Genomic DNA, 25,020 nt, shown 5'->3' with positions numbered 1-25,020 from the left:
TGTAAGTCAAGGACATCTCCTATTTTCACAGGTGAGGGAACACTGACTATTTCTTCCAGGGATGAGAAACAAGAGCAGGGGAGAGAGGAAGAGGATAAGGGAAATCAGAAGAGGAGGATGGGGATGGCAGGTGAAAAGAGAGGAGAGAAGGAGGAAGAGTGGAAGGAAGGAAAACCTAACAGGCAACATTAAATAAGAATTCCCCCGAAAAAGATACACAGTCACTTACAAATATTCCACCTTGTTGAGCTGAAATTGCAGTGTCCTATTTTCAGTTGTACCAGATGGGCAAACAATCATGGCTACCCCTGCTTAGTCCAATTAAGGCAATTTTGAACATGCAACAGTACAATGGTGAGATGCATCAATGCCCCAAATTCTAGTCTCTTTGTTTGTAAGATTTAAGACACAGCTAAGACAAAGAGATCAATCATCTTTCCTCACCTCATTCCGAATTGAAATGCAGTATTTAAATGACCGTAATCCAGGACTTTATTAAAACCTATTCTAAAAATTCCAAGTCCGTAACCATCAGTTTGAAAATAATGCTCTCTCTCTCCGACTGTGGGCGGCTTGTACCCCAGTTATCTGACATTTCAGAGATTAGAGGTTTTTGATCTCTGATTCCACATCCCAATCTCTCCTCACCACACCTTTTTTTGCTGCCTCCACCCCTTCACCCCCCACCGTCCTCATCCTTTCATCAACCCATGGTTATACCATCAGATAGTTATACCACCTCTCTGAAGGAATGGGCAATGAGCTGATGAAGAGCAGAGGAAAGGGGGATGGGTAGAGAAGAGCCAAGAACAAGAGAGAGGAGAAGGGGAGTAAGAGAATGAGGAATGGGGAAGATGTGAGGAAAAGTGAAATGAGTGGATTGAGGAGGGAGGAATGGGAGGGAAGGGGGGGGCACGGAGGGAGAGGAAGGAAGGATCAGAGAGAAGAGGTGAGGAGGGTGAGCAAGAGGTAGTTTTTAAATATTTTTTTTCCACAGCTGTATACATCATTTACAATTATAGCTCCCATTCCTTTATTTTCTACCTCTAGTCTTGTCACCTTTCATCTTGCCTTCTCCTTTCCTGCTTTACCAGTAATATTTGAGATGCTACAGAGGCAGAATACAGCAGGCACGGTTTCCTTAACCCTGGTATTCTAAGATGATTTGGATAGTAATGTTTATTTTTTTTCCACCTAATATTCACTAGTTGTGCTGCTTTCCAAGTCCATATGTGAGCTCTTTTTAACATAAGGAGAATTCTTTTATATGAATGCTCTCTCATTCTCCTCCCCATCACTCCATATTTCTCACAACTCCTTCCTTCCTTATTTGAATTGTAAAGCTGGAAACACAAGAAATGCATAAAAAGTAAATGTAAACACTGGGATTCTCCGCTTCTTTGTACAATCCTCTCTCACTAGTCCCCTCCATTCCTCATTGTGTTGTCTGTTAGATGTAATCCTGATGAAATGTGGATGATTATTCTGCTGTTGAAGCTGATGATAACTGAAGCTGCGACCCGTAATTGTGTGCAGCAATTCCTAATTCGTAACTTTCATCACATGGTCTGTATTTAAAATTCGGCCCCTATAGTAAAGTGAACATGTTTTTGTGTGAATGTCGACTTTGTGAAGCTGTGGAGCGGGAATGGTGTTTTATACCAATCGCACTGGGATTTAAATGATAAATATTATGTGTGTCTGTCTAAACCTCTCATAATCTATCTTGCTGTAACTCCTGGCGCACTGCCTGTTTGCTCTCTTTTCTCCATACATATCCCTTCATCTACCGCGCGCTGTTTTTCTCTTTCCCTCTCTGCCTTCTTTTCTGTAGAGGTCACCATTAATATCCTTTACCTTTAGGGGATCTATGAATCAATAACTCAGAGGGATATGTAGGCACACACACACACACACACACACAGCTGCAAAGCAGTGAAGCCAAGAGGCCAGTTCTATGTAGACATAGGCTACAAAGGGGACACTGACATTCACTCTCTTTTCTCATCATATTTCCTCCTGATTTTCTTTTTGCCTCATCTCTCTCTCTCTAACTCATCAGTTTCTTTTCTCTCCCTCTCTCACTCACCTCTATCCTATTACTCTCTGTATCTACCATCATTGTCACCCAAAGCTTTAAAACGTTGTCACCATGCATTACTAAGCATAACCAGACAGACCACTTACCCAACAGTCCTTGTGATGACAGGGTTAGCCAGGGCAGCTAACTCAGTGCCATGTACAGCTGGTGTGTGTGTGAGCTCCACTGAGCAGAAAAAATGCTCTTCCAGCAGACTGCACAACACACACACACACACACACACACACACACACACACATGCTCACACACACTGGTTGCTCTGTGCCGACAAGCTTTTCAAAATTTTTTATATTTCTAGGATCTCCATACTGTGTGCTATACTGTGAAAAATAACCCAAAATATAGCAAGCAACAGTGCATTATGAATCATCATTCTATGTTCATTTCTGGTGGATCAGACCACTGAATACCAAGCCTAAACCACATTCTGCTGCATGATCCAAAGTAAAATGTCCATGCTAGAATCCTGCCAAGTAGTTTCGTTATGTTGAGAAAGGCAGCAGAGAGAGAGAGATGTATAGCCTTATTTTCTGGAGGAGGATGGGAGCTGGGACTCTTTGATGCTGAGACTGAAGGGTTATTTGTCTGACCACTGCTTGCTATAGGTAGAGGCTAAGCCTACCTAGAGTAATGACTGTGTGTGCGTGTGCGTGTGCGTGTGTGTGTGTGTGTGTGTGTGTGTGTGTGTGTGTGTGTGTGTGTGTGTGTGAGAGATCATGCTGTTTGAAGCTGCTGGTGGAACCTAGCCTCCAGACAGTCACCTGCTGTTGTTGACTTCAACCCCCAGACCTGTGTGCGTGTGTGATCATCATTTGATTTTCTCTTTGTTTTTTCTCTCTCACTCCCTATTTCTCTGTTTCTCTCTCCGGTCCATCTATCCTCACTTTCCATGCGTCTCCTTCATCTCTCTCTAGGAATTCCCATTTCTCTGTGACTGCCTTTGTTGACTTATATACTCATGAACCTAATGTGCAGGATAGCCAGGCTTTTTTTGTGGATATATATCTTGAGCATGTCATGGCCATGACAAATAACGGGATGTGGCACAAGGAGTTAAAGCAAAGAAACCATTCATTTAACGAACACAAACAACTAGAAATGTAAGAATGTTGCGAGGTGTGGCAGTCAGTATATCAGTAGTGTTGACGTGTATTCACGAATGGTAGAATATTGAGTGGAGTGTCGGATGGTGAAAGGAAGAACACAGACAAGGACGGGTAGCTCGGAGCACAGGGGGCAGGGTTTCCCCTTTCTCCCTTTATCCCTTAATTATGGCACAAGTGGGATGTGCTCTTATAGTACCAGGAACACTGGGCCCAGGTGTCCCCAATAAGCGACAACCTGACACACCGACTGGGCATCTGCAACACAAAACACATTTAGAAAAAAAACAAGCAGCCAGCCCAGACGCCAAAAGAGGCAGGGTTGTCACAAGCAAGTATTGTATTTTGAGTTAATAAAGTTCGCTAGCGTAGGCCATCCTTTTACCATCCCTTCGGTTACTGTCATACTGTATCTTGTTGCACAATGATTATTGTTTGGTTCAGAAGTGTTGGTTATCATGCACTCAGTTAAACTGTGTTGTTACTTTCTGTGGTTTAGTAAGGTTAACCAATATGCATCTCTTTAGAACGACATCAAACGTTTCAGACATGTAAGCTATCAATCACAGACATACACTGTAAATGCCTGTTGGTGTCATGTTTGAAAGAAACTCCGAATCATTTTTCAGGCAGTTTGCCTTCTTGGGACCCAGTAGTGTTAATTTTTTAAAAATATTTTTTGATTTAGTCTCAGTCCTGAGATCAAAACTTAGGTCATATTTAGTCAAACTCATCATTTATATTTTCTGTCAATTTTTAGTCGTCTAAAACTCTGGGCATTTTGGTCTAGTTTCAGTCAATCAAGCCACTTGAAATTTTAGTCTTTTTTTAGTCATCAGAAGGTAGGTTGACAAAAATGTTGTGAACATTTTAGTCTAGTTTTAGTCAAGACCAAAAATATTAGCATCTTACTAAAACTTCAGTAAGCTTCTTTCAAATAATATTTCATGCAGCTAATTTTAGTCTGCATAGAGGGTGTCTGGTTTGATGTTATTAATTTAAGCAATACATCCAGACATGAAAGAGTAGGATAAAACATTGATGTCTAGAAAATGAAACAACACACACACACACACACACACACACACACACACACACATCTGGACATATGTTTTGCCTACAGTATACACTGTTTCCCCCCAATGTCATGAAAAGTGTGACAAACAAAAACAAAAATGTTGATTTTGCCCTTTAACAGCAGGTAACACAGGAAAACAGAAACAGAAAAGATGAAATACTTAGGACATGTGGGTAAGAAGGATAAACAAGCTGGACGTGAGGGGTTTTTATTTCAGATCTCAGATCCTTCAAAATTAAAAAAAAAAAAAAGAACTAAAGGGAACTAAGGAAGTTGAACCAGATCAGTGCAACATAAATCATTCGGATGACTGATTGTGATGGCATTTGTCATTCTGCAATTTTGAGAGCATTAGTAACCTTTTAATTTGGAAGTTGTTTACTCATTTACCTATTTACTCCAATGCTCTCTCTCATCATCAGTCACTGCTTTCTCCTTCCCTCTCTTCATCTTTCTTTTCGTAATATTTTTTGTTACCCCAACTCTCTCCTCTGCCCCTGGGGCTCATGGTTTGTTCCTGAGACAAAAATATCATCCATGGAGTTTCACTAATTAACTACTTATTGTAAGTGTGTGTGTGTGTGTGTGTGTGTGTGTGTGTGTGTGTGTGTGTGTGTGTGTGTGTGTGTGTGTGTGTTTGTGTTGTGCTGACATGACACTCTCTCTCTCCCAGGGTAACAATCATTAAGAGGTTAGTTCTATTTGTAGTATTTGTTCTGTGGAGTTTAATAAATAAATGCGAATAAAAAAATGAATTATTGAATAATATGAATTATAAATGGGACGGTGTTTCTATACACAAAACACACAGTGAGTGAAAAATGAACTTTTGCTCAGCTCCTTTGTTGCACAATTATAAAGGACCCACATTTGTTGAAAAATAGAAAAACAAACAGGATTGCAGTTCCTCTAAGAGGTAAAATACATATATATATATTTCACTTTCTCTCCTCACAACTTTGTGGACAATTTAATTGAACTATTTTTATATGTAAAACGTGAACTTAGAAAGAGTTTGCTGACATTACTGAATGGTCAGTTGGACACCTTAAGCTGTTGTGCAATTTAGGAATAGTTTGACCAGTAACAATTTTGTTATAATCTACTCATCCTCTTTCGTCTTGTCAGTAACACTTTTTTGTTTGCATTTCTGTATGAACCACAAGAGGTTTGTTAGTGTTTCATGTCAGCCAAAAAAACTGATGTTGACAGGAATGTACTCTTTATTAGAGCTACAACGATTAATTACTTAGTTGATCAACAGAAAATTAATAGAAAAGGTGAATTTGCATGGGCAATCCAGTTAATTGGCAATAACTCTTCGTCTAACTTCTTCCAAAAGTTGTCTCCTTTTTGCTTCATGTGCCTCACTCCACTGACCTTTTATATTTGTTAACACCACCTTTAGTTATCTTCGTGCTGTCAAAAATTCGTGCGTTTTGTTTACTTCCTCTGGCGGCTGACCTATGACCTATGACCTGTGATGACGTGTGCAGCCAAATCTAACCATCCTGGTTTAGGATGGATAGAGGACAAGGATGGAGTTTTGGATGAAAAGTTTCACTTTAAAAAGCTGCCCGACAGATCGTTGGAGATATCAAAAGTTATCTGCACAGTTTGCAAAGCCCAATTTAATTACCACAGAAGTCATTTGTCTTTGACATATCACCTCAAAGCAAAACACCCTACCGCAACTTTCTCTACAGGATCTCGCCAATCTACATTACATCGGTAGACACTTCTTAGAGTCTACCCTCGAGATGAACCATCATGTCAAGAATACATACTTTGTATGAAGGTGGGCATGGCAGATGAACATGCTTGAGCAAGCAAAGTACGTCAGTCTCACAGGGGACCGTTGTACTTCAGTGCGAAATGACAACTACTCAGGCATCACAGAGCACTTCACTGATAAAGAATGGAATCTGCAATCTTTTGCACTAACTATGAGTAAAACAGAAGAGCGACGCTGTGTTGCGGCATGTGCTGATCATTTTCTGGATGTCGCAAAATAATGGAAAATCAAGGAAAAATTACCAACGCTTGGCATTGACAGTTGCAACCATTAACATGGCTGCAGCTGAGAGACTACTTCCACTTGAAAACCTGCCCTTTACGGCCCACAGCCTGCAAAGAACAGTCACAGTTTCCCTTCACGACAGCTGATTCGAAAGTGCTCTGGCCAAATGTCGTTAGATTGTCAGTAACTTTAAGCACAGTCCGTCAAACGCTCAGGAAATGAGAGAACAGCAAGTTGCACTTGGACAGAAGCAATAATCACTGATTCATAACACTGCAACAAGATGGAATTCTACCCTGGATATGGTCAAGGGAATCCAGCGAAACAACTCTCCACTGACCACTAACCTGGCTTAGCATAACAGCAATGTTGTTGGAGTGTACAGGAGCTTGCCAAACTACGAAAGCTGGAGGAACTAATTGAACCTTGCAGGTGAGTTCATATTTGTCTTGTGTGTGTGCTGTGTGCTCTCTCTCTTGCCTCTGTCTTCTGTGTGTGTGTGTGTGTGTGTGTGTGTGTGTGTGTGTGTGTGTGTGTGTGTGTGTGTGTGTGTGTGTGTGTGTGTGTGTGTGTGTGTGTGTGTGTGTTTGTGCATGTGCAGCATACAGACAGGAAGGTAGTGAGTGGCTTTCTCTGTAATTTAACAAATTACTGGAATGTTTAAAACATCTTTTGCTTTCCATTGCAGAAGTGTGACTGAACTGCTGGGGGAGAGCTGTATGTCTCCTTTTTGGTGGTTTTGCCAGCCTTGTGCAACTTGTTCAGAGTTATGGAGCCCTCAGACGATGATCCAGTCTATGTAGTGAGGCTCAAGACAGTCTTTACCACAGAGCTAGCTAAAGGGAAGGACAGCACCAACCTCAAATGGCTGAAGATCGCTACTGCACTTGATCCCAGCTTTAAGGATCTAAAATGTCTTCCCAAAGGTGAAGGGAGTGAAGTGTGGGCTTCAGTAAGCAAACTGGTGATGGGAGAGGGGCCGGCACAACAGCAATCTGCAGAGACAACAGAAAAACAGCCGCCAAAGAAGAGGAGGACCAATAGCACGCAAGTACCTGTCAACCCCTGCAGCCACAGTACTTTGTGAGAGGTTGTTCTCACTCTCAGGCCACGTCATCCAAAAGAGGAGAGCTGGTTAGTCCCTTAATAATGGACTGTTTCAGTAACTGCCTGAATGTAATGGAGGACTAAGCCCAATTGTTTCTATGGAGTGAAAAAGATTCAACATTCTGCACTTTCAGCAAAATCTGTCCTTCTTTTTTTTAATATTTGCATGGACTATTGTGGACCTTTTTGAAATTCAGATGGCACTTGAACATGGAACACATTTTTTGTAGTTAATTATCATTTATATCAGTGCATATATGATATAATTTAATTCTAAGCTGATATCTAATTTTAATGGCCTTGATAGTTTTATAGGAAATCTCTTAGTTCCCAGGAGAGAATCTGTTCAGAGTTAAAAAGATGCTATTAAACAATAGTATGTGAATTTAAATATATTTCATATGTGTTGATTCTAGATTAATTTTACATTTAAATATCTATTATTACAAACTTCAGTCTAGAGAAGATTTTTTTAATCGATCCACAGCCCTAAATTATATATAATTTAATGGGGTTTTTTTTTAGGACGCTTCTGTTACCCCTTTTTTTTTTTAATTTGTTTCAATGAATTTCATTAGTGTTTGAGTTGATAGGTTTAAATACATGTTGTTTTGGAGGCTTTTTAACCCACCAGGAATCTGTCAAAGTGTTGTACTCTGGTCAGTCTAGTGTTATATCAGTGCCCCCTCATTCTGTTGTCTATGTTGTTCAGTGTGTGTGTGTGTGTGTGTGTGTGTGTGTGTGTGTGTGTGTGTGTGTGTGTGTGTGTGTGTGTGTGTGTGTGTGTGTGTGTCTGTTTGTCTGTGTGTCTGTGTGTCTGTGTGTCTGTGTCTGTGTCTGTGTGTGCACATGTATGTGCACTGTAAGAGATGGATGAGGGTAATTTCCATTGGCCCAAGCAGTACTTTATCACTTTAGTACACACACACATACTGTACAACATAGACACATAGCCCAAGGCACTTCTTTATTACTATAAGAAACAAACACAGGGTTTTAAATCCAAAGGAGATTACATTACACCTCTTTACATTTCACAGTCAGGCACACAAACAAACATGCAGAAATCTGTAGTCTGCTATCCTCATGCACAAGCACATATAGGCACATGTGAAAAGTGGATGGACACTTGTGGATGGCAGCCACAAGGGTAAATATACTGTCTACACAAGAGTACAAGGTCACAGTGAAGAAATCCATAAGCATGAACACACATAAACGCACAGGTGAACACACTGCAACTGACAGTAAAGGGTTTCAGTAGATGTTTAGATTTTATTTAATTATTTATTTTTTCAAGCCAAGTCCTCAGTAAAGTACATCGGTCTCATTATAGCTAAAGCAGGACTGTATTGTACTAAAGATGTGCATTGATGGTTGAATGATATTTTTGAGATCCATTTTGAGATTTATTTGTCTTTTCTTTAGGACGAGTCTTTTCATATTCACGGTATTCACTATTATGCTAATTCCCTGATTGCATGTCTCTATGCGAATGACACCAGTTAATTTAGGAGCTACTGTTCTGTGAAGGACACACAGATGGATGTGTGTGAGTGTAGAGTGAGAGGATATAAATATATACAAACATAATGAGCTGCACATGACATTAGGTGTTCATTAGGTGGTATTTTACATAAAAGTTCTTTCTGTGTTTACTGTTTTTTTATATGATCTTTTCTCAGTACTTTTGTACTGATTTTGTCATTAGTATAGTGTATTACATTGCCAAGTTGCCTCTTTGCTTTGGCTTCTGCAGTAAACTGAGATCTGTGAATCACAGCAGGTTTTAACGTAATACCACAGTAGAAGACTGGTAGAAAGACCATAGCTTAGTGTTTTCATGAAAATCTTCCACTCCATGTTTTATTGATAGTGTGGATGGAGCAAATTCACCAACCTGGCACAGGTGTGTGTATTTTCGCTTTTGGTTCTGCACAGTACACATGGCTGTGTTGACATCATATTTACTATGCAGAAGTTAGTTTGAACAAGAATTTGATGCTAGATTAAAGATATTTTCAGATACATCACAAGGACTGTAAATACTGTGTGTGACAGAAATACTAAGGCACATGTTTACACATGTAATGCAGGAAAGGCCAAATTTTTATTTTTCTCATTCATAAATGAAGCAGGCAACAGCATCTGCAGAGAAGAGGTGAAGAGACAAGTAAAAGAAGGAACATGTTTGGAAGTTTTTGATTACTATAACTAAAAAAGGGGTATTTGTATAGTAATATATGCCTACTCTGCAGAAAACAATGAATCCCATTATCCTTTTCACCTCAATGGGAATGCCATGACACTGGGAAAACAACTACCCAACCCCTGTGTGGCATGCAAAAGTACTACAAAGACACATGCTTGCGTGGTCATGTACACACTCACACACACACAAACACACACACGCATACACACAGTGTCTCTCTATGAAACACAGCTGTAATGGGTATGGTGTCATTTTTAGGATGACTATTGATTAAAGACTATCTGTGCCATAAAAACACCATTATCATTACAACCAAGTGCGCTCAAAACATGCAGGAGCACACATGCAGTGTATAAATGCACCATTTCTGTTGGTATGATTGTAATGTGTAAGCATTTAGACATGCTTGAACCCACAAACACACACACACAGAGGTATACACACAGATAGTGTGAATTTGACCTATAACCTGACAGTCATCCTGGAGTGGGAGATAATTGTAGTTTTACAACCTTAGGGATTGTGTGCGTGTGTGTGTGTGTGTCTGTGTCTCTGTGTCTCTGTGTGTGAGAGTGAGAGTGAGAGTGTATGTATGTTACAAAACCTATTGCATTGGGTGTCTTAGAAAAATAAAAGTAGTGCTGTTATTTTGCTTGCCCCATTTACCTTTATATTCAAAGCCTTAAACCTTTGATTCTCCATTTCGACCTATTACATCCCATTTGTTGTTCCTTTTTTCTTGAAGGCAGAAAAGCTGTTCCATCAGAATTGAAACTAGCAAAGCAAACATGATGGAAAGAAAGGGAGAGAGAAAAGAAAATACATTCATCAAGCATAAACTCAGAGCATCGTAGTGAATTAATATAAATCATTAATATATCAATTTATGTGGTAGAGTATCATAAAACCCAAACCTGCATACTGTTGTTGCCCCGAAGATGCTCTCTGTACACCTGTCCTGCCTGATGAAACAAATGAGGTCTGCTCGGAACAAAGGCAAAGCATTAAAATGATGCACGTGTTATCTTCACACATTAAAATCAAACATGAGCCCAGTGGTATTTTACCGCACAGTGGCTTATACAAATGCACAGCAGGCTTCAGCATCAACCTTCAACAAATACTCTGCAGCAGTGATAATGTGCTGCAAGTTGCAGATTTTGGCTTTCAGAAATTTGTACCAAGCCAGAGACAACTGTGACAGTATACCATATCACGATAAGTTAATGTCATGACAAGTTAAAAATGCCCAGAATTTGGAAATTAATTGGGATAAGATCAGCAATTGGCCAAACGACCCTTGATAGAGTATGCAGTGCTGAAAATTGATGAGAGGAGCATTACAAGTTACTTGACAACCATCACAGTGCTGACATGTTTGCCCCGAAAAGCCTGTCTAGACTATTTGTATGCCTTGTGGCTTACTCGGCAATTCATACAGCCAATGGCCTGATCCTGACACACTGCTGACATCTTTCTTATGAGTGTTAGAGTCTGCTGAAGGCACAGTACTGTTCAACCTGCATGCTACTTACATAAAGGTCGTACTAACATCAGCCATAATAGAAAAAAGAAAATTTGGGCAGTTGTAAGACGACTACGCAGTTACTTACAGTTAACAGGTGATTTGCCAAACTCGTTGTAGATTAGTGATATGTCGGTTTCATTTGGAATATCTGGCACTCAACTTTTTGGGGGACAAAAAGTTGAGTAAAAATGACAAATTTAAAACTTAAACTTACAAATTTTTAAGTTATTCTGGACTTTTGACTCTTTCTCCAACTTTCTAGCGTTGTCGTAACTGTATATTAAATTTCCTTGTCTGAGAGTAAATAATAATTAATGTTGATGCATAATGAATAATGTTGGATTAGTGGGTCTTATTTCATGGGCTCTTTGTGATTTTTGTGGTAATGCATATATAAAGATGACAACAAAAACATTAATAATAATAAAAATAATAATAATGTTAATAAGGCAGCATTAGAATACTAATTTGGATGTTGATTACCATGGCAACAGTAGAGGATTTGGAAGCTTTGGCATTCGAGTGAGCCCTAGCTAGCTGTTCACCAGCTTCAACAGAGGGAAATTGAAAGAGGGATGAGATGGGACATATGTTTAACATCGACAAAGCTGCTGATGCTGTCCCCAATCAATTAAATATTAGTAAAAATAAATCAGTTTTAGATTTCCAAAGGCGTATTGCCAAATATTGTGTGGCTGCTTCACCTTATTTTTTCACCATCATTGAAAGTGGTCATCTGGACAGTCTTAAAATTTGCCCCCATGACTCTTGGGTCTATCAAACTTCACTCATGAAATTGGAAAAATCTAAATTCTGTCCTCCTGTCTCTGTATTCGTGGGTTTCAGTGAGGGAGTTCTGAAATGAAATAGGCTTATGAGGAAATGTGTTTTATGGCTTTGAGTGCAATCTAACTGCATAGCCAAATTCATTAAGTCTGTCCGTCTTTTCAAGGAAGATTGAATGACGTAACACAGAAAATATGAAACCATGTTCCATGGAGGACCTAGTGTCTTCATTATTTTCATGCCAGCTGAACACTAACTTAATTAGATAGACAGTCTAGTTAGAGGTGTGTCCAGCAGTGTCTGCAGTAGTAGAGTTTCTGGCTGGACTGAAAACATACAGACTCTCCCCCCTCCATCACTCTCTTTGGTGTTAGAATTAATTAGGTGTTCTTTTCACTTTCTGTCCCTCTGTCTCATTGTTTGCTTGCCGGTGTTAATGTGATGGTATAACTGTAATGGTATAACAGCACGCCAGTAGAAATATGAACCAGTACATGAATTTTGCTACAGTGTTTGTCACCGTACCAGTATAAAATTTGGGGCAGAGAATTAATTTTATTTTCAGTTAATTTTAAGTTCTTTGACAGTATCGGAACAAATCATCTCTTCAGCCAAATGGGTTTGTCCTGCCATATTAGGTCTTCCGCAATCAGGGTTCAAGTTCAGAGTGAAGGATTTTATTATGTAAATTCAGCCTAATGTGGCTGACAAATGTCACTCTTTTTACCCACACACACACAGCTCTATGTATCACCTAAGATAAACACCTGTGTACACACAGAGAAATACTATTTGTCTTCTCCAACAGCCTTTTCAGGAAGATAGGATTTTTTGTGGACCTGGAATCGTTAAGGCATACTGATCCATTTTTTGTAGCATACTCTACATTAATTTGAAATTAATATCCAGGTGATTCATTGGAGCACAATTTAAAAACCAAAGACGAAGAAGAATGAGGCTTTATACAATATGTTCCTTGCTTGGAAATGTTCAGCTATTTAAGATGGAATTTCAGTAATATGAATCTTCTGTAACTAGAGATTTTACATGTGAATCCACATAGTCAGTGCTTTGCAGTTCATAATCCAGACCTTAACATTCATGATCAGCATCTCTTTATGTTAAACATTAAAATGTGAATAAGATAAGAATAGTGTTTCTATTTCATTAATCAGCTACTGTCTAATACAGTGCAACGTTCAAACGCTGGGGCTGATGGGTGATCACCCAGGGTTAAGGATGAAAAGGATGTTTCAGTTGTGGGAAGGAAGTTATGGGTGCAGCAAATGCACGGAGGAAACCATTCAGAGCTGACTGACTGCTGCCTTCAGAGTGGAAGGAGGAACAGCTATTCCCCCATGAAGCACCCTTTGTTTCAGACTACAGCAGAGCGGTCGAGCAGTGAAAACTGATTTCCTACACCAGGTGTTCGCTCTGAAAACATTAACCTGCTCTTTTTATCCTTACCCACCCTTATTCTTCTGATATAACCTGCCTTCAGACTGTCTGCTTGGCTAAACTCCTCTGTTTTCCTTTCCTATTTTCTTAATTCCCTGCATACTTGTTATATGTAACTGTCTTGCTTCCTTCCTTTCTCTCTTTTCTTGTGGCTATACAGAAAATCAGTGGTCAGAGAAACGGAGTAACGGAGTGGAAAGAAACACAAACTACTTCGACCTTTCAGGTCAAATCTGTAAATAAGCAGCAGTTATACTGGATGTGCTGCAGCTGTAGGCTATACTCACCTCGGTGATTTACTGTATAAACACTGCTGTCTCAGTGTGTGTGGTCGGGTTTGTGTGTGTGTAATATGCGTGTTGTGTTGAAAATCAGTGTTGGGTGTTGTGTAACCTTTACTGCTCCCTGATCAAGCTGCTTTGCATTTGTGAGCTCCTCCACGCTCAGCACTCGTTAAAGTCAGAGCAGCTTACCTGAAGCAGTTAATGGTTAGAAACATTAGTGAAAAGCCCCCCAGCATATATCATCCTGGAGGGGAGGGCTAGGTTTATTCATTTCATGTGCCAAGATTACATATTTATTCATTATTTGCATTATTTGTTCATTAACACCGATGAAAAGAAAGAGAAACAAAAAGGTTCATTTGGAGCCTTAATGACACTGTGGCATCTGTTGCATCCTGTAGAGTTTATCCATCTGAGCCACCACGACACACAGGACTGCTTAAATCATGTTATCTTGCTAATGATATTCAAAATTCAATCTCTGTTGGACAAGGCAGCTTACTTAGGAATATGTTTACAAAATGCCTTTTGATGGGCAGCAGGAGAAAGTGAAAAAAAAAAAATGGCCAAGGGATTAACTCTGAGGACATCAGGGAAGATTTATTTTTTAACTGTTTAGGAAACTGATATAATTTTAACACATTAACATATACACACATTTTTTTTTCTGCCAGCTGTAATGTTTTGCAGTAATATACAGAGTAGCACAGCCAGAAACATGCTTTATGATATACAGGGTGTTCCATAAATGTGCTTCCATATTCTATATGTGTGCTTGAGGTCCTGGATGTACAGTGCGTATGGGTGAAGTATACTGTGAGTGGGTGTGTGTCTGTGTGTTTGTGCACACATGGGTGCAGCAGCTTAGTAGCTCATCAGCTGAAAATGTGCCAGCTTGACAAAACAGGATCCTACTTTCTTTTTTCATTTCTCTCGGAGATGATTGGATATCAGCATGGAAATAAGTCATTAGAGAGCAGGAGGCAATCTCGTTTTCGATTGCACACAGCCCGGGGCTAATTGTGTGTGCGTGTGTGTGTGTGAGCACGTTTGTGTGTGTTTGTCAGAGCATGAGTAAATAGTATTTGCTTGTGAGGATTCAAGCACACACTGGTATGTTGGAAATTTAAGGTCTTGTTTGTAGCTCCATTTACTTAAATAGTTCTCTCCCCTCCACCCTCTGTAATTCTGTGTGTGTGTGTGTGTGTGTGTGTGTGTGTGTGTGTGTGTGTGTGTGTGTGTGTGTGTGTGTGTGTGTGTGTGTGTGTGTGTGTGTGTGTGTGTGTGTGTGTGTGTGTGTGTCAGATGGTTGTCTTGGAGCTTGATCACAATAGTTATTGGATAGACAGAAAGAATAGACACCATACAGCCATTGTAGTTTACCTGGATAATAGTTGATATATTTGGCAAATATCTTCTCATGCAGTAAAGACGTTTAACATTTGTAGGATGTTTTCCATGATGCCACTGTCCCGTGCTAGACATACTGTAGCTATGACCTTTTTATGTGAGTACACCTAAAGTTTGCATCCATCAAAAAATATGGAGCTAGATTAAGCACCATATTATTTAATGGATATTTAATAGTTTTCCCACTTAAAGAAAAGTACCAGTCATATAATATGACTCAGCAGTGTATGCTAACATTTTACAGTATCATGGAGCAACCATCCCAAAATCTTGTTGCAGTACCTGAAAGAGCCAGGGTCTAAAACCTCTTGGCTCCTGGGCGACACTTTTAAAAGCTGTTTTTTTCTTCTGTGGCCTTCCACTCGATACTCGATGCTCAGTGTTTTCCCAGGGTGCACCACTCTAATTCAGCCCGCCTGCTCTAATTCACGCTCAGCAACTTCACTAACAAGTTTACTAATGAGTTTAAACCCTTTCCTGCTCCACTGTCCTCCTCCCTCATTCCCTCTCTTTTCTGTATCAAGCCCCCCCCCCCCGACATTTGCCCTCTCCCACCTCCCTCTACACCCCTACTACCTTCCTGCTGCTTCTTAACCTTCTCCTTCAACCTGTCTCTTAGCTTCTCATCTCCTCTTGTCCTTCATTTTCCTCCCTAGGTCCTTCTCTCATCCCCTCTTTCTCTCACATCGTCCCCCCTATCCATTCCTGAGTTGGTTTGGCTGTTTTATGCTTGTTTAAATGGAGACAGGCTCTTGGGGTGTGTGTGTGTGTGTGTGTGTGTGTGTGTGTGTGTGTGTGTGTGTGTGTGTGTGTGTGTGTGTGTGTGTGTGTGTGTGGGTGTGCGTGTGCGTGCGTGTGTGCTAATTTTGAGAAAGGGGAGCGATGGGCAAAGATAACAGCTAGAGAAAAATAAAGCATATTTATATTGAAGCAATAGCATGAACCCTTTTACATAATTTTGTTAATTAAATATATACAAAAATATATACAAAATATACATAGTCACATTTCAGTATTACCTCTCCTCTGCTCTTTCTTTTTATTCCCCTACTTTGATTGAAGAGTTATAGGTTTTGAAAGGTAGTTTCCATTTGACTTTTGCCTAATTTGTAAGTCATTTAATTAAACGAGCATTACCTTGACAGATAGATCCAAGACTTGCTGAGATGGATGAGAAGGGGCAGGACTGGGGTAGATGAAGGCTCCAAAGAGCAATTGGGAAGTTTGTGCACAAAAGGCCTAAGAAAAAATAACTTGTTGATAGGACAGGGGCAAAAAGACATCTTTTGATTTGGGCATATGCCTCTATCAGTGAGTTGACAGGAGAGAGATGACAGGGAATAAAGGGAGAAAAAGATGGGGAATGACATGCAACAATCTTACTTGAGCCAGTGATATTGCTGTTCATTGTTGGAAACGCAACCACCAGGAAAACTTAGAAATCTTCTTTTTTAAGTATAAGCAACCAAGTGTAATGACAACAATCAGGCAAACACAAAGCTTGCCAATTCTGTGGTACCAGAAATGCACCAAAAAAAGGAATAAATTGACTTAAACTTAGAATAAGAGGGATAATAGTAAAGTTAAATGCGCTGTCAGCTATCCAGTCAGCAGGGGAGTTGGACACTGATTGAGTTCGACATGTCCTTCAGATGATTCTGTAACTCCAGATCAGACCTCAAGGTGTAAAATAATGTTGTGGATTTTTACTCTAACTCTTGACAGAAGCTCTCTGCCTGCAGTGTTCAAGCACATTGAAAAGCATTTCAGCTCAAGGCTCATCTCATCAGGACATACCCTCTGTCACCTACAGACAAACCTGCAGTGAGGGACACTCTTATAGAGCCTCCATTCAGTCAATAGAGAAGGTAACTTTGCAATGAACTCTGACTCCCTGCTTTCCAATGGGAACCGTCACTTTAGGAGATTTAGATTAATATCACAGATAAATTTAATCTCTACGGACAGTTAGTATTTGCAGTTTAAATGCAGAGAGCTTTTTTAAGACAGTTCTTTAATACATGTACTGTATATGTACACATGTGCTACTTCTGTGATGTTCGGCATGCCAGGCCATCAGCAGCATGGAAATATCTGAAATTGAGCCTGAAATTGTTAATGTGATTGCTTTCAGTATTCTGTTTAGGTGAATTTTACTGCATGAAGTGACTGCAAATAGAAAAAATCTTTTCTGTTATTCTCCTTAGTGTGTTTGCCTTCATACATACTACTATACACATAAACACATATATAGTACTATACACATACTATACACATATATTGTATGTGAACTAAAGAACTATTTAGGTTAAAAAAAAAAGGACAGACAATAAGACCCATGTAGAAGCGTGTCAAAATACACAATAAATGTGGAATTAGTGATTGTTTGGCCACTTGGAGGCAGCAGACACAATGGTCCCCTTTTAAACAAATATGGTGAACTTGTTAGCAAAAATTTGCTGCCTGCTGCAGTCGAAAAAAGACAACAACACGGATGAGATCAGTGAGAGTGAACCATAAAGGCAAAGTTTGTGGACCGAAAAACCCAAAACAATTAACTGAAAGATGCAAAAATGCGTTATAGAGATGAGGGGCACTGCAGAGTTATCCCATAATTCTCTCTGGGTTTGTCACTAGGATCACTTCCTTTGACATATAAGTAACCATGTGATCCATTATTTATAGTAAAAAATATTGTCTATTGGCATTGTAAGGTGAAATGTGCACATTTTGGAAATATTTTGGCCCAGCTACACTGACAGTAATGTAACCAAAGTGGTAGTTGAGACGGAGAGAGAAATTAATAATAATTAAAGATTAAAAAAAAGTGTGTGCATGCAAAAGTGACCATTAGTGAGAAGGTGATGTTTTTCATATTTCCTCAGTAATTCTGCATATGTTTGTCTGCCTGTCTATTGAGAGATGAAAGAACCATGTTTAGGTCATAAATACTTAATCAAAGCATTAATAGTGCACACACGCCATGCAGATACACACACACACACAGATACACACACGCACAGATGTGGCCTTTGAATGTGTCTGATGGCCTTTGTAGTTTTTCCCAGATTGACAGTAATTGAACCAATTCCAGCAACATTAAAGACATAAACCATCCAGTAACAAGTTTTTTGAACTGACATGACAGGACAAAGCAAACCAATCTAACAGCCCCAACATGAGATGACAGGATCTCCCCTCCCCACAGTCCCAAATCCCCATCCATCCACTTAGAAATGGGCCACCCATGCATGTTTCCAAAATGTCATTGAAACCATTTTGATCTGCCCCTCCCTCCATGAATATTTAATGTCATCACAGACATTCACAGTGCAGTCCTGCAGCTGAGTATACTGAGCACACAGGTTAGTATTACCATCTCGGTTTTTTCCTGCTCCTGTCTAGTAGCATGAGGGGCAAGTTTTGGTTTTGATTTAATCACATCCATCTTCATTTCATCTCAGCAGTAAATACTAGTGCAGGTTGCCTTTCTAAGCTGCTTCCCATATCCATATTTTCATTGTGAGCAAAAGAGATTAAGACCAAAAGTAGTCAAGTCTGCAGAACCTCACCAGCTGAGCTGCTAATTTATGAAAAACTGTTCAGATGATAAAGAAGAGCTGTGGACACACTTACAGTGAAAATTTTGAATTACATTTGCTTCTGGGGGTTTGATGTTTAAGTCATGAAATGAACAGATTCATTATCGGCAAGCTAGCAGATTCTCATTGACTATTTAATACTTTAATTTTTAAAAACACTTTCTCTCTCCAGCAGAATTGAAGTCAGTGTAGTATCATTTATCTCTGTATCCACAATGTGTCTATTTAACAGCTACTTGGTGTTTGTTATCCTAAACCTTACTACAGTGTTTTCAAAAGCTAAAGCACTAAGTCCAAAATTTACCATCAGTTTGCAAAACTGTAGTTTTTTGTTTCTTCCATCTCACATTCATAATTTCTACACATTTCTAACAAATCTAATTATCAGAAATATAGTGAGTGTATGGCAGAAAAATAATTGAGCAAACAAATGAATGGATGTATGGACTGAAGTTTTCTGCACCATTCTGAAGAAAAACCTTGCAGACAAAATGCACACTTTGGTATCTTTTGTACAGATGGAGTAATTGAGTAATTCTCCACAGAGGCGATGGCAGTGACTGAATCATATCAGGCCTGTAATCCCCATTAAGAACCTGCTGTTAAGAATTTCTTCTTTATCATTTACTGGTGAGCTCCTTTCATTCCATTTGATGGAATACAATTAATTCCCTCAGGATGGATAGAAAGCAGCCCTCCCCACACTGTAGCATCTCTCTCTGGCCTTCTCCCAGACTGGTCCCTCTTCACTGGCACTCCACCACAGTGTCACCTCATATGAACTCATACTCGCAGCTGTGGAGGGCTCTCTTTCTTAATGGGGAGGTTATAAATAAACAGGTTAACTGTAGGAGGCTCTTACCCATCTGTCATCATGAGGAGCCGGAAACAGCCGTCACCATGGTTACTGATGGATATGTTCGCCCAGGTGTGGTGTTATATTATGTGCTGTTTATCTGCAAATCCCTAACATCTCCAAAGCACAGAATATTTCCTATAGACTAAATTTTGAGCTCATTAAAAAAAAAAATATATATATATATATATATTGTATGAAAAGAGATAGATAAAGGGCATGGAAGTTTAGGGACAAAATGACATTCTCTTCTGAAAAAAAGTGAGTACATCTTCGCAACTAATGATTATTTTCATTATTGATTAATATGCCAATTAATTTCTGGATTAATAGTAACTGATTAATACTTGGAAAATGCCCATTATTGTCACAGAGCCCAGTGTGACATATTCAATTTTTTTGTTTTGCCCGACAGTCCAAAACCCAAAGATATTAAGTTTACTATCACAAAAGACCAGGAAAACCTGTCAATATTAATATTTGAGAATCTAGAGCAAGATATTTTGTGGCATTTATGCTTTCAGCTCTGGTTTAAAGCCACCTCAAAAAGCAATGTTAGACTCATGGTCTAAAATAATATTTGAAGAATAACCAAGACACATAGCGTACATGTGACTTTTACATGTAATTTGCACAACATTTTCTGCATTGTCCAGCAGTTTAGACAATGGCGTATCGTTTAGACTTTCATAAGTTCAGCAATGGTTTCCATCTACTGTTGGAGAACTTTGTAGTCCACTTCTAGTCCACTTCTCGATTCTCATCACCTGAGAGTTGTGTGTTTGAGTATGTGTGACAGAAAAAGATCTATACCCAGCAGAGTGTTCTACCACAGTTTATTTAAATTCCATCTTCTCCTCAGCCCCCCTCCAAATCATCCTTTCTGTTCTCTCTGCACGGCCATCCCAGCATCCCTGCTGTCACTAATCATTGCTGCCTCTTCCTTATAAGGTGAAAACTGTGGGGGACTCATATACCCCTTCTCATACAGGAAACAGGAGTGTGACAGGGCCAAAAATATTTCAAACATAGTTTCAGTCACAGTTTTCCTTTTGGTCTGGTCTTTCTCATTCACCAACCTGTGTGATCTTTTTGGTTGGTTCGAACTAATGGGTCGACACATGTCATCGAGCCTGGCTTATATACCCTCCTTTTGACTTTACTTTATTTGGTACATGGGTATGTTTATTCTATGGATTAGTAGTAATGTGGTGACACCTAGTTGCAGACTCAAAGAGTCCTGGAATGGTGACCCCCGGGGTTTAACCTATTGCAGCAGCCTCACATGAATGGGTCCAATGAACATTCAGTGCTATCTAGAGCTGAAACAGTTAGTCCATTAATTTATTAGTTGGTCAACAGAAAATGAATCTTCAACTATTCTGATAATCGATTAATTATTTGAGCCATTTTACAAGCAATTATCTGTTTTCAGCTCCTCAAATGTGAGATTTTGCACCTTCTCTTTGTTTTATATAATTGTAAACTGAATATCTTCTCCAACGGGCATCACACATATGCTTGCAACACACATACAGTACAACATAACGCCATGTATACAGTGTATGAAGCATTACATATTGTGACATCTGTCAAACATATTCATTCATTATTTGTCACTGATAACAAAAAAAATTGGTATTACTCCTAGAATTTTTTTGGCCAAATTTCTCACAAAAAATAGTGGAAATGTTTGGGCCTGGACTCAAAACCTTCCATGTGTTTCTGATAAGGGTGACATCTACTTACAAAAAATCATGTGAAAGCAGTTACCTGTTATTCTATCTTTGTATTTAATATATTGCCGTATTATATGATGTATCTGTGTCCTGCACTTTAATTCATGTCTATGGCACAGACATTGGATGTCGATGAGTGTAACTGTTAAACTGTGTTTGTGTGTAACTCAATATTTTTGTGTTATCACATTCCTTCCTCGGCTTTATGGTGAATAAGTTGAGTAAAAACCCTCAATTCCCTCGAGGACTGACTCTAATGGTGTTTATTACAAGTGTAGATTCACGTCAAATCATTTTGATGAGTTCTGGTTCTGTTGTGAATATCAGCAGGATGGGGAACATCTGTCTGTGGCTCACTTCAAATCTGACCCTCCCTCTCTGCATGCCTCTGTCTGCCTCTTTATCTGACAGTTTGAATACTAATGTTACTACAGTTACAATTATTTTTCTACTTTTGGCATGGGGCAGAGAAATAACTGTAGCCACTTTAAGAAAAACCCTTGTTTACCTGCACTAGCTCAGCAATTGACACATCCAAGTCACCAATGTTTTTTTTTCTATTCTTGGTTTTTTTTAGCTCTCACTTCTTTAACGTATTTTATGTATTAGTGTATTCATTGCTGTCTTCCCTTTTATCATCTCCCTCTGTCTCTCTTTTTTAAACAACCTCTTCAGGCATTTTATTATTATAACCACCACTGCACCAACTCTGTTAGTTTAAAGAAACAAACCATCCCTCACCCATTTGTAATTTCTCCTCTGTCTCCCGAAAGCTTTGGCTCTTTCATCTATGTCCAAAATGTGTCTTTTAAATCATGCAGACCACCCTGATTCATTTTTGGAGGTTTATTCATGCAAGTGTTAAACCTTATCCAATGTTTAGATTTGTGATAAACTAAAATTGTGTTCTAGTTCTAGGTGGGGTTTGTAGATTTAGGAGGTAAAATTCTTTACTCTCCGGTTTATTTGTGTAATGTGTGTATTTTAGTATAATGAAACTGGATATTTGATTATAAGTTCAGTACTTCATTTGTTTAAAAATAAAATGTCCATTAAAGTAGATAAACTTGATTTAATATCCAATGTGACATGGAGGAGTCTCACAGTTTTTACTACACAGTTTATGCTAAAATAGATTAGTGGAAGGTGCAGAATTTTTTGATTCAGGGAAGTAAACAGTGAATCGTAGAGGCCAAGAATAGCAACACAAAGAGTTTGCAGCCATGCTAGAAGCTCTTTGATGCTGTATCAAGCGGGTGTACAAACTGAAAATAGCCCTGTGTTAAATCAGCACAAGAGACTGTGTTGGTGGGGGGCATGTTGCTTTAGGCACCGGTGAGACAATGAAATATTAGCCAGGAAGTTCAGTTTGAGTCACAGATCCCTAAGTTTGAAGGCTTATCAGAAGCCAAAACACTGGACAGCAGTTTGTAATACTCTCACACAGGGCTTTACGACCCTGGAAAGTTATCACAACTATAATTATTTTATCTTTCATTTATCTTTCATAAACAGTAGAAGTACCGCATCCATAGACCGTGCATTTATGTGATTTGCCACCACAGTGTTTTGCCGGCATTGCATTGCATAGTGGCAAAAGTTTGAGCCAGATTCAACTTTTCGGCAGGACAACGCTGTGTTTCTTTTTTGCTTTTCGCGTAAGCATCTCTGCTGTGCCAGTGGACTCAAATCTAATGAATCAGAGAGCTTTTTCGTGCAATGCTGAAGTCGGTCTTAATACAGCTTTAGGCACAACAGTGCTTTACAGTAAATGCTAACATCAGCAATGCAAACATGCACACAACGTTAAAATGCTAATGTTTAGTATGGACGCCATCTCAGATTAGCCTGTCAGCATGGCAACATTAGTTAATTAACACCAAACACAAAATACAACTAAGGCTGATGGGAATTATCATTCATTTATCAAGTATACGTTCATAATCGTCATAATCGTTTGTAAAACATTCATGGCAATCCACCAAATACTTCCTGATATTTTTTTCTGGATTTAAGTAGTGGACCAACCGACCAACATAGTCATCTCAAGAGACACGAAACAAGTGTGACTTAGTGTTGCTGCTTTTTGAACTAGTTAATGACTCAGTGAATCATAGCAAATCCGTATTATTTACAGTATAGCAGCTTTAGAATGTTGCTGGCCTTTTGAAATAGTAGTAGTCTTCAGTTTATGCTGTGTAACAGAAAATAAATACCTCCTGCCGGTTTTCATAGAGTTTGAAATACCTGTAGCTTGACTAAACAGCGATTAGCTTTACAGTCAACAGTGCTGTGATTTGTGTAATTTTCCTACTCCTCCTTTGTCCTTTATCATCTCCTGTCCTGCCCCCCCCCCCTTTTTCCTCCTTTCTTTCCTCTCTTATGCATGTTTAAGTTAATAAATTGGTTTCATACTCGGTCTATTCCACAGGAATTACTAAATGTATTAAGTGTTATCTTCTCCCATCTGTCTCTTCTGTGTAGTTGTCAAGGAATACTGTCTTGAAACATTAACTATCAATCTTTTCACTTTCTCATTTTCATAGACCCTTGGGGAAACAAGAACATTTCACTATTGAAAATCATTGCACATGACCACTGAAAGATTTTGTTAACTCAGTTGATGAACAATATTACAGATAGTCTTCTACTTACAAAATCTTTTAATTTTCTTTTTTTAAAAATACTTTTCCCTGGCTCAAAAATAACCAGGTGATAATTTTGTACAATCCAATAGTCTGCATCTCAAAGAATGTTGTGTTTTAATCAAAGTGCCATTTGGACTTTTTTGCAGCCGCCAGAGATATGTAAAAATGTTCAAAACATATGATGAAAGGTATTGTTGTTGGCCCCTGAGGCAAGCAATCAAATAATCTCTCCCTCTCTCTTGTCTCCACTTTTTTTTTTCTCTCCTTTAGGTGACATGCAACTGTTTCACCATAAGTGATGGAGAGCTGCAAGAGATTGGAGTTGGGCTGTATCCAAGGTAACACAACACACACACACACACACACACACACACACACACACACACACACACACACACACACACACACAAAGGGCAATGTGTGAAGCATACACATCTAAAAAGCATCATTAATTTCAATCTAACTCATAATCTTTGTTATATTGTCTCTCTCTTGTACAATAAAAATGCCACAAAATCTAAATGTAGCTCTGGAGTTACCTGCCAGATCACCACATCCCAACCAACCCCACCCATCCTTTACCCACTCACTTTCAAAGCCCCCCCACCCACTCGACCCCACTCCTCTCACTACTTTCCTGGCAGTTCTTTGAAGTACGAGAAAGAAGGGAGGAAGTGAATTTATGTTGTGAGGCGAACACTTGAAAATGAATGTTGACAGAATATGATAATGCCGTGTGTGTGTTGGGGGGGGGGGCATGGAGAAATACAAGGTTTGATTTTTGTCTAGCATGCAGAAAGGAAATATACACACACAGTGAGCAAGTCAGTATGAAGTGTAAGCCCGGCACTGAGTCCTGGGTGAATGGGGCAGGATTTCGCTTGTCGTTGCACATGTTGTTAGTGTTGCAACACACACACACACACACACACACACACACACACACACACACACACACACACACACACACACACACACACACACAAAGGGCAATGTGTGAAGCATACACATCTAAAAAGCATCATTAATTTCAATCTAACTCATAATCTTTGTTATATTGTCTCTCTCTTGTACAATAAAAATGCCAC

At 39.2% G+C, this 25,020-nt stretch overlaps 1 protein-coding gene across 1 annotated transcript in view; it reads left to right on the top strand.

Moving 5' to 3' along the window:
• The window catches only part of smyd3 (SET and MYND domain containing 3), a 78,566-nt gene that overhangs the window by 38,913 nt on the left and 14,633 nt on the right, over positions 1 to 25,020 (top strand). The window contains exon 6 of the mRNA XM_040129970.1: positions 24,203 to 24,270. Within this exon, the coding sequence (XP_039985904.1) occupies positions 24,203 to 24,270 (68 nt within the window). The remainder of the gene's footprint in view (positions 1 to 24,202; positions 24,271 to 25,020) is intronic.

This window comes from Xiphias gladius, chromosome 1 (genome assembly GCF_016859285.1).
Source record: "Xiphias gladius isolate SHS-SW01 ecotype Sanya breed wild chromosome 1, ASM1685928v1, whole genome shotgun sequence".
NCBI lineage: Eukaryota > Metazoa > Chordata > Actinopteri > Istiophoriformes > Xiphiidae > Xiphias > Xiphias gladius.
This window is presented reverse-complemented; position numbering and strand designations above follow the sequence as displayed.